General features: G+C 40.6%; 1 protein-coding gene across 1 annotated transcript; it reads right to left on the minus strand.

The window, feature by feature from the left end:
• Window positions 1-1,867: 1,867 nt before the first annotated feature.
• Window positions 1,868-10,633, minus strand: gstt1a (glutathione S-transferase theta 1a). Its single transcript, XM_088336691.1, has 5 exons — window positions 10,469-10,633; window positions 10,320-10,407; window positions 6,396-6,552; window positions 4,802-4,978; window positions 1,868-2,094 (listed from the first exon to the last, which is right to left on the minus strand). Exons 1-5 carry the CDS (start codon window positions 10,572-10,574, stop codon window positions 1,894-1,896), a joined length of 729 nt encoding a protein of 242 aa, XP_088192817.1. The 5' UTR covers window positions 10,575-10,633; the 3' UTR covers window positions 1,868-1,893.
• Window positions 10,634-11,055: the final 422 nt, after the last annotated feature.

The raw sequence follows: 11,055 nt of genomic DNA on the forward strand, positions 1-11,055 counted from the left end.
CTATACATCTATCTATACATCTATCTATCTATACATCTATCTATCTATACATCTATCTATCTACAGTGAAGAAAGGGGCTCTGATATTTTCATCAGAAGTGCATGTCCATTGTGAGAGAGATAAACTAAAAAGAAAAATCCAGAAGTCACAATGCATGATTTTTCAACAATGTATTTGTGTGATTATAGCTGCAAATAAGTATTTGAACACCTGTGTATCATCTAGAATTGGACCCTGAAAGACCTGTACTCCATGTATCATGCTGAATCAGATGCACCAGTTTGAGGTTGTTAGCTGCATAAAGACACCTCTCCACACCATACAATCAGTAAGACTTGAACTTGTAACATGGCAAAGACCCAAGAGCTGTGCAAAGACACCAGAGACAAAATTGGACACCTCCAGGGCTACGGAGCAATTGCCAAGCAGCTTGGTGATAAAAGGTCCACTGTTGGAGCAATCATTAGAAAATGGAAGAAGCTAAACATGACAGTCAATCTCAATCGGAGTGGATCCCCATGCAAGATATGACCTCGTGGGGTCTCAATGATTCTAAGAAAGGTGAAGAATCAGCTCGGAACTACACAACAAAAGTTGGTTTATGACCTGAAAAGAGCTGGGACCACCGTTTCCAAGGTTACTGTAGGTAATACACTAAGACGTCATGATCTGAAATCATGCATGGCACGAAAGGTTCCCCTGCTTGAACCAGCACATGTCAAGTGTCTTGAGTTTGCATATGACCATTTGGATGATAAACAGGAGTCATGGGAGAACGTTTTGTGGTCAGATGAGACCAAAATAGAACTTTTTGGTCATAATTCCACGAAGCTTGTTTGGAGGAGGAAGAATGAAGAGTACAATCAGAAGAACACCATCCATTCTGTGATGTATTGGGGTGGTAGCATCATGCTTTGGGGGTGTTTTTCTGCACATGGGACAGGACAAGTGCACTGTATTAAAGAGAGGATGACTGGGGGCCGTGTAATGTGACATTTTGGCAAACAGCCTCTTTCCTGCAGTCAGAGCATTGAAGATGGGTCGTGGCTGGGTCTTCCAACACGACGACAACCCGAAGCACACAGCCAGAAAAACCAAGGAGTGGCTCCGTAAGAAGCATATCAAGGTTCTAGCCAGCCAGTCTCCAGACCTAAACCCAATCGAAAATCTTTGAAGGGGGCTCACACTCTGTGTTTCTCAGCTACAGCCCAGAAACCGGACTGATCTCGAGAAGGCCTCCATGTGGAGGAGTGGGCCAAGATCCCTCCTGCGGTGAGTGCAAACCTGGTGAAACGTCTGACCTCTGTAATAGCAAACAAAGGTTAATCTACCAAATATTAACCTTCATTTTCTCAAGTGTTCGAATACTTAACTGCAGCTATGACACACAAATAAATCATTGTTCCTGGACTAGCAACTCATTAGGAAGCAGGAATTGGGTGGGAGGGGAGGAGGGGTGGAGAGTGATTTCATGCTCCCTGTTCCCAAGTTTTTTTTTGTTAGTGTAGCTTGAAAATGGTAACAGTAACAAAAGGCCTGTTTCGAATACTGTCCAAACACCAACCTAAACCCAGGAAAGAAGGGTTTTTTAGTACTTCAGAAATCGGCTGACTAAGGCTGCGATTATGACTTTTAGCCAGGAGATGGCGGCAGAGAGTATTAGCAAGATTTCAAGTTTAAAAAATGCATGTTTGTCTGAAAATTCATGTATTTTTTGCTTTTTATTGTTTTTTTTAATGTCCCTTTCACAAACAACAGTCGTTCGGGGAAAAAATGCCGTGTCCTTGTTGAAGTTTTGCACCAAAAAAACAAAGTGGAACAGCACCACCAAGTGGCCATAAGACCACAATGAGCCTCTGAAAACTGTTGGTTTTAAAGGTTTTTAATGCCGTTTACAAGTAAGTTTTCTTGAATTTGTCTTTGAAGATTTGTGGCAGGCCTCTCTCACGCACTGTCTGCATAATGTCATCGCTTGCCATGATGGCGCTGTTTGCCTCCTCGAAGAGCGCCGGGCCTATCTCCTTTTTCACGCGATCCCGCCACGCCGACAGCTTGGGACGCCCCAAGAAAACGTCCACGCCGGCTCCCACGGGCTTAAAACAAACACAACAGGAAAAATGATTTCAAGAAATCACATTAAAACACTATTTAGTTAGATGGATGCTAGGTAATTAGCTAACTGGGGTTAGATTATTGATTATTACCACTGAATGTGATTTTTAGTGCACATTTGCCCAGTTATGCTAAAGGTCCCTGGTTTGAGACCAGGTGGAAACTTTGTTGGGCGCCACCGGGATGTACTTGCCCAAGACACACCCCAGGACAAGGTGCCCCTACGACCATAGGGGTTAAGCGTTAAACCCAACCCCAACCAAATGTTTCTGCAGTGCAGTGGTTAGCACTTTCACCGAACACATGAGAGGTCCCTTGTTCAAGATCGTGTAGATACATATGTGGGCCTGGAGAGGGATGGGTGCCACAGGATGTACTTGCCCAAGACACACCCCAGGACAAGGTGCCCCTACGACCATAGGGGTTAAGCGTTACACCCAATCTGAATCAAATGTTTCCGCAGTGCAGTGGTTAGCACTTTCACCTAACACATGAAAGGTCCCTTGTTCAAGATCGGGTGGATACATATGTGGGCCTGGAGAGGGATGGGCGCCACCAGGATGTACTTGCCCAAGACACACCCCAGCCGAGAGAACAGGGGCCCGATATTTTTTGCAACACTTACTCATCAGTTTTTATCGTCGTAAATGTAATATACAATGTTGAAATAATTAGGTTCTACCTCTGATTGTGTCTCACATGTTGCTGATTCTAGGAAAATATTTCCAATTTCTTTAGCTTCAAGTTTGAAGCTCGAAATGACACAGGTTCTTGGGAGGGGGGCTAAAACTTTTGCTAGTCACCGTATGTGCAGAGGTTTGCTGATGACACTGCTATCGTGGGATGTATCAAAGGTGGGCAGAAGGAGGAGTACAGGAAATTGATTCAGGACTTTGTCCAATGGAGCGACGCTAACCACCTGCACCTGAACACCACCAAGACCAGGGAGATGGTGGTGGACTTCAGGAGAACTAGAACTCACCGGGTTCCTGTAACTATCAAAGGAGAATGTTTAGAATTTGTCCAGACCTACAAATACCTGGGTGTGCAGCTGGACAATAAACTGGACTGGACTGCCAACACAGAATCTCTATGCAGGAAAGGACAAAGCCGGCTGTACTTCCTCAGAAAGTTGGCGTCCTTCAACATCTGCAAAAAGCTCCTGCAGATGTTCTATCAAACTGTTGTGGCATGCGCCCTCCTCTATGCGGCAATGTGTTGGGAAGGCAGCTCTAAGAAGAAGGATGCCTCTCGTCTTAATAAACTGGTGAGGAAAGCGAGCTCTGTTGTGGGCACAGAGCTGGACAGCCTGACAACAGTAGCTGAGAGACGGGCACTGAAAGAGCTGCGGTCAATCATGGACAATCCATCGCATCCACTACACAGCATTATCTCCAGACAGAAGAGCAGCTTCAGCGACAGACTGCTGTCACAGTTTTGTTCCACGGACAGACTGAGGAGATCATCTCTTCCTCATGCCATGAGGCTCTTTAAATCCACCCGGGGGGGGGGAGTAAAAACCCACATTAAACCCCACCCCCACATTTGCATATTATCCTATCTTTATTACAGTGTGGATTTTATGTAGCACTATTTAAATACTCTAAATCTGGGTTGTCAAACTCATTTTAACTCGGGGGCCACACGATAGAACAAACATTCAGTCGGGGCCGGACTAGTAGATTAAAGAGAAAGAAAAAGACAGATAAAGAAATTAGAGAAAGAGGGAGGGAAAAGGAGAGAGAGCAGGACAAAGAAAGAGAAAGAGAGAGAGGGAGAAAAAAGATAAAAAGAGAAGTCATGAGAGAGGGGGGGAAAAAAGGGAGAGGAAGAAAGAAATCCAAAAAGAAATAGAAAGACAGAAGGAGAGAAAAGAGAAAAGAAAGCACAAAGGGTAGGAAGAGAGAAAGAGAAAAGAGAGAAAGGAAAAAAAGGAAATTAGAGCAAAATAAGTTAAAAAGACACAGAGAGAGAAAGAGACAAAGAGCAACAAAGGAAGAGAAAAAGAGAGACACAGAGTGAAAGAGACAGAGACATAGAGTGGGAGAAAAGGGGTGGAGAGAGAGAGAGAGAAATAAATACAAGTACAGTGTCTTTGTTCGAGGCACCTGGCTTTGTCAACATCAAGTTGACATATTTCAACTTGCAGCTTGTTTTTCTCTTGCGCTTCTCTAGTTGTCGTCTCGCGGGCCGGATTCAATCCCTTAGCGGGCCTGACCTGGCCCGCGGGCCACCTGTTTGACACCTATGCTCTAAATCAACGCGTTATATTGGGTATTTCTGTGTTCTATTTCTTTTCTTTTATTATCGTTTTATTTTCAACACAAGGATATTGCTAGAAGTGTGAATTTCCCTACGGGGATGAATAAAGGATCTATCTATCCATCTATTTTGGATCCATGGTAAAAAAAAAAAAAAAGCCTGCGTTATAATAATAATAATATAATAATAATTTCCTTTGTATTGTCATTCTTTGTAACAATGTACACAGAATGAAATGTCGATACACCTGACCCGTTGTACCGAGCCGATGCAGCCGCAGCCAACAGAGGGCGCCGCCATTATACCAATTAGGTATGACTCGGCCGAGGCGCGAACCAGCGACCTCCCAGTCTCAAAGCGGGCACACTACCATCTAGGCTACTGAGCTGGTTGAGCCAACATTTGTGTTTTAATGTGGCAAGTCACCTGCGAGATCTCCGCCACGGCCACCAGGTCGGCCAGCGAGATGGAATTGCCGCAAAGGAACGAGTTTTCACCCAAGAAGAACTTCTCCATGACGTCCACATCCTGGTTCAGATCCTCCACGGCAGATGACATCTTGTCCTCGGGCACCTCCTGACCCATCACCAGCGAGTACATTTTCTGGCATATACACACACACTGTAAATGTCTGTTTTGGGGGTTATAGCTATCATCCACATTGAAACAGTCTGGATAACTGCAGTAACTCCTAAACACGGTCAATATAGGAGATCCCATGCAATTGGTTTTCTCTTCATTTAGAATCTCTCGATTTTGATGATTTTTGTTCTGACAGTGTCGCACGTGTGGCCCGGGGGCCAGATCAGGCACACCAAAGGTTTTGATCTGCCCCACGAGACAAAACGGAGTGAAGCACAAGAGAAAAATGAGCTGCAGTTTGAAATGTGTCCACTTGATGTTGACAAAGCCAGGCGCCATTGAAGGGACTGGTGCTATGTTACTTTCTCTGTCTTTTTTTGTTTTCTCTCTTTCTATTTAAATGTCTTTCTTTCTTTCTCTATCTCTAACTCTCCTTCTTTCTCTTAGTTTCCCTTTTCTTTCTTTGTTACTTTCTCTCTTTCTGTCTTTCTTTCTCTCTCTTACTCACAGTCTCTCACTCCCTTTGTCTCTTTCTTTCTCACTCCCCCTATTTTCTGTCTTTTTCCTCTTCTTTTTCTTCTTTTTCTTTCTTTCTAGCTCTCTATTTTACTTTATTCCTCTTTTTTAATTTCTGTCTTTCCTCCTCTTTTTCTTTGTTTATTTGTTTCTTTCTTGCTTTTTTATTTTTTCTTGTTCTTTTTCTTTCTTTCTTTTTTGTTTCTTTTTTTTATTGTTTCTTTCTTTCTCTTTGTGTCTCTTGTTCTTTCTTTTGTTCTTTCTTTCTTGCTTGTTTTCTTTCTTACTTGCTTTCTTTCTTTCTTTCTTTCTTTTTTGATTTTCCTTTCCTTTTTTCTTACCCTTTGTTTGTTGGTTTGTTTCTTTTATTCTTTCTTTCTTTGTTTCTTTCTTGCATGCTTTCTTGCTTGTTTGCTTGCTTTTTCTTTCTTTCTTTCTTTCTTTCTTTCTTTCTTTCTTTCTTTCGCTTTCTATCTTTCTTTCTTTCATTCTTTTGCCTTTGTTTTTTTGTTTCTTTCTTCTTTCATTCTTTTGCCTTTGTTTTTTTGTTTCTTTCTTCTTTCATTCTTTCTCTCTCTAGCTTTTTCTTTTTCTATCTCTAAATTACGTTCTCTCTCTTTCACCCTCTTTTGCTTTCTTTCACTCTTTTCTTTCTTTTTTCTCTCTTTCTCGCTTTCTCTATCTTTCTCTTCTTCAACCTTGTTTACATCTTGAGCGAGGATTGCCACTTTGTGTGCCTGTACTGCCCCCTGGCCACATACTGGAAGTATTGGGAAAGATTACTTCTGTGGTGTGTGGTTTGATTTTTTCAGTACATATACTTTAAACAACATGAATTCAATGATGCTGAAAAACAAATATATGGCTCGTATGAACAAATGACACGAAGGGGGAAGCAAAGGGGGTTTTGCGATCCCCCTACCTTGAGCATGAAGACTTTTGAGCCATGTGCTCGCAGGTTCAACTGCTGCCAGGACAGGTACTCGTTGACCTTCGCCCGTCGCTGAAGGTCGGTGGGATACCAGTGGTCAGGGAGGCTGGACGCGTGCTTCTCGGCCAGATACTGAAGAATGGCCACGCTGGGGAAAAAACAATGTTATGTCCTCATTTGTGTCCAATAAGGGGATCATGATGTACAGTACCTATTGCCCCCCAAAAACTTCTTGTCATATTGCCACATTTCAGGCTTCAAACTTAAAACTAAATGAATGAAAATATTTTCTGAGAATCAACAACTTGTGAGACACAATCACGAAAAGAAAACAAATGAGTTCGACATTTTATGTTATATTTACAACGATAAAACTGAAAAGTAGGTGTTGCAAAAATATTAGCCCCATATTCTTTCAGGTCATCCGACTGAGTCCAGAAGTTCCCTGATAACCTCTGAATGAGCCAATGTCAACCTAAATGACTGACAATGCTAAACAGAGTGCACCATTGGGTCATTAATTCTTCGTTTAAATGCACCTGCTCTGTGTTGGGTCCAGTGGTCTGTGAAAGGAGACACTGGAGAATAAACAGCATCGTGAAGCCCAAAGAACCAACCAAGCTGTCATATTTTGAGCTTTTTACCTATAAGTGTCATGTCCTGCACGGCTGTCATGGCGCCCAGCTGGCCCCGCCCCTTGACACCGGCTGAGACGCATTGGACTGATTGCTCTTGGAGTACTTAATCGCGCTCCTTTGTACTGTGCTTTGCTGGAACGTTTGTTCTGGTTAAAACTCTGTGAGACTTCTGTTAAAACCTGTTAAATGCCTAGTTCTGTGAATCTGCCCGTATTTGATCCTGTTTTGTTTTTGGTGTGATCCGTTTGTTTGTTTTTGACAACTTTTCTTTTGTTTGGATTTCTAATCCACTCCGCGACCATCGATCCCGGATCGAGTGTGCGCACCCTCCTCATCCTTCCCCCAATAAATTGTGAGTACGTCTACGCCAATGGGTCCTTTTTTCCTGTTTCCCGCTCCGCTTTGTGACACAAGCAGGTCTTGGATAAAGTTGTGGAAAGGTTCAAAGTAGGAATGGGATACAAGAACATTTTGCAACCTTAACACATCTCCCGGAGCACTGGAGTGCATTTTTCAGCACAACACCAATAGGAACTGGTAAGCATCCAGAATTTTATAAGCTTTTAAATCAGCACTGGTGTATGGGGATACTCCATTTACAATATAGTGGTACAGATCGTGTGGACTGAAGCCTGGCAAACTATATGATTTGTTTACATGTGTGAATATGTCAGGAGGAAGACTGTATGGCTTGTTAGCTAGCATTGCTAATGCTACACTCAGTTTATTAGCGCCCTTTGAATTTAGCGCGCTTTGTGCTTTTTGACAAGTTGAGCTGCCTTATCCGACAGCTGCACAATATTGGTTTGGCGAGTCATTGCCAAGGGTGCTGAATAGTATAGCAGTTTTGTTGTTGTTGTCTACCGTTTACTGGTCTCGTGCACTGTTAACTAGAGTTAACTACCGTCCGTCATGGTGTCCTCACGTGGTTAGGTCATGTGTGTGCAGAGGGTCAGTTGAATTTGTAACTTTTTTTGGTTCGCTGCCGCCATCTCCTGGCATGTGTCATCATTGCAGCCTCTGTCAAGCTCCTTATGTTGCATGTGCAAGTAAGTACATTTCTTGGACATGCTTTGGACTGTACTTTAACCATTTTCATGCTCATCCTCATCCCCATTCTTCCTAGCTAAAGTGTTCACCCCAAACAGCTTTTCTAATAGTAAGATCAAAAAAATATATAAGTACTCGTTCAACCTATTTGGGTATCGTTAACAGATACTACAAAAATATTAAACTTTCTATGGATGCCTCAAACAGCGCACCCACCTTTATTTATTTTTTATTTTTTTTAAATATATATTTTTTATTTGTTTGTTTGTTTGTTTATTTGTTTATTTATATTATAAAGTCTTCAGAACAATTCACATAGCTTTCAAGCTCAACAAAAATGGTCTAATGCAGAGGTGGGTTCAAAAATGGGGTCCAATCCCAAAGATATATCCATTTTTTCATGTATTTCTTTTTAAATAGATTAATTTCATACAATTGGTTTAAAAACACTCAAATTTAAAGCAAAATCATATATTAGATCCCTGTTTCAAATTTTGATTTGATTCGTAATTTTGTAGTAGTACTGTTGTTGTATTTTTGTAGTATTTCAGCAGTTGGATCTTTGTAGTATTTCTGTAGTATTTTTGTAGAATATTGTGGTTTAATTTGCATAGTTTTTGTAGTTTTTATGCAGTAGTAATTTGTAGCATTTTCATAGAAGTACTTTGGGGTATTTCTGTAGTATTTTTGTAGTACATTTTTTTATACTATAACCGCAGTAGTTATTTTTTTTAATACTGCAGTTTAATTTTCATAGTTTTTGTAGTATTTATGCAGAAGTGTTTTTGTATTGTTTTAATAGTAGTAGTTTGTAGTATTTCTTTAGTATTTTGTAGTGTTTCTGTAGAATTTCTGTAGTACATTTGTTGTACTATATCCGTAGTGTTTTTGTAGAATACTGTAGTTTAATTTTCATAGTTTTCGTAGTATTCATGCAGAAGTGTTTTTGTATAATTTTAATCGTAGTAGTTTTTAGTATTTATGTAGTGTTTTTGTAGAGTTTCTGTAGACTTTCTTTTGTATATTTTTATAGTATATATTTAGTATTTTGTAGTATTACAGTAGTTGTATTTTTGTAGTATTTCTGTCATATTAGTTCTGTATTATTGTTTTTGTAGTATTTCTGTAGTTCTTTTGGAGTATTTCCAAAGTAATAGTATTGTAGTATTTCTTTAGAATTTTTATAATATTACTGTACATAGTTGTATTTTTTTAGTATTTATGAAGTAATATTTCTTTAGTAGCATTTTGGTATTACGGTATTACTGTAGTAGTGTTTTAGTAGTATTTCTATAGTCAATTCTTTCCTTTTCAGAAGGAAAGCATATTAATATATTAGGTCCCTGTTTTTAAGGACTAAATGTTAGATTTAGTTGTAGTAGTTTTGTAGTATTTCTATGATAGTATTTTTTTGCAGACACATAAAAGACAACTGGGACAAAGTTGGCCCAAAATATATATTTGTATTAGTAGTACTTTATGTAATGATTATATACTGTATGTTGTCATTATAATTTGACCGTTTGGCGGGCAGGATGAACCAGCCCGACGGGCCGCATGTGGCCCGCCGGTGGTAGTTTTCCCACCCCTGTTCTAAAGTCAGTAGTTACTTTTCACAATCTTTTCTGGTTTTATTCTCTTTACGCAGTCCTGACTGTCATGCACACAAAACTGACTTCAGGTCTTCGTTCCTACATTCTTTTTGCGGTACTTTCAACCAGATAAAGGTTATCCATTCCCAGGGTTGGGTAGGGTGACTTTAACTTGATTATTTTCAATTACTTTTGGATGACTCCAATACCAAATATGCTAATAAAAGACAAAAGAAACTAAATATGAATAAAATGACGACTCACAACACGTGGTAAGCTTTCTCTCCTGGCTTTGATCTCTTTGATCTCCGGCAAAACTAACATAAAAGTTTTCATTGCACTCGATAAATGTAACTTGTATTTAATCGTATAAAATCCTTTATAGTAAAATGTATAAAATCCTTCACAAGCGATCTGCTAAACTAACAATAAAAATGAAAATAAATCCATCGTTTTTGCCGTTCCCTGTATTCCGTTACTCCCCAAGCCTGCACAAAATGGAGTCATTTTATTCATATTTAGTTTCTTTTGTCTTTCATTAGCATATTTGGTATTGGAGTCATCCAAAAGTAATTGAAAGTAATCCAGTTAAAGTAACTCTACCCAACCCTGTCCATTCCAAACGCTGTCTTTACCTCTCTGTTAGAACAAAGTCACCGTCCTTCATGACAGGAACTTTCCTTATGGGGCTGATCTTCCCAAACTCTTCGGCATACTGATCCCCTTGCACACATAAAATGGATTTAATGGATGTTTCCATTGCATCATAGCATTATTTTTGTACCTTTAGCCAGGTCCACCATCTTGAAGTCAAATGGAATCCCATTGGCCCTGGCAAACATGAACAAGGAGCGGCAGGGCTGTGAGCGAAGGTCCAGGTAGAACTCCATTTTCACTCCACTGACAGCGCACCCGCCTAAGGCGAGTTGTTTTGTAGACCATAGAGATACGCCCCTTCGCCCACCCCTTCATGGCCCTCTGGACCTCCCTCCTCCCTGGAGGCAGGAAAGAGGGAAAGGGTCAATCAGAGTGAAGTCCGCATTGCCCCTTTTTGGAGTACGCAATAAAAACTTTTTGGAAATTGCTCCATTAACGTTTCATACAAGCTAGCATGAGTTGTAAGACACTATGTGATCACGATTCAAACAGATCTAACTTATGCAACGTAATATGTTAGCTTACTTGAGTCTTGCCAGATCCTCATAATATGTCAAACGCTGTCTATCATGTCAAAGACCAGAAACGGAGACAGGACCCACTTGCGTTCCTTTTTACTCAGCTTTATTTAGAACAGGGATGTGAAACTCAATTGCACAAGGGGCCAAAATTCAAATCACACTTAAGGTCGCGGGCCAAGCAGGATAAACATTT

The sequence above is a fragment of the Urocampus carinirostris genome, chromosome 5 (genome assembly GCF_059441175.1).
Source record: "Urocampus carinirostris isolate Australia breed hairy pipefish chromosome 5, RoL_Ucar_1.0, whole genome shotgun sequence".
In the NCBI taxonomy this organism is placed as follows: Eukaryota; Metazoa; Chordata; class Actinopteri; order Syngnathiformes; family Syngnathidae; genus Urocampus; species Urocampus carinirostris.

What these genes read in the sequence shown, in the direction of transcription:
- gstt1a (XM_088336691.1), bottom strand. Translation starts at nt 10,574, where the DNA reads ATGGAGTTCTACCTGGACCTTCGCTCACAGCCCTGCCGCTCCTTGTTC. An exon ending in GACTTTGTTCTAACAGAGAG is followed by an intron (nt 6,553 to 10,319) that starts GTAAAGACAGCG and finishes TTTTTTCCCCAG; the next exon opens with CGTGGCCATTCTTCAGTATC. An exon ending in CCGTGGCGGAGATCTCGCAG is followed by an intron (nt 2,095 to 4,801) that starts GTGACTTGCCAC and finishes GTTTGTTTTAAG; the next exon opens with CCCGTGGGAGCCGGCGTGGA.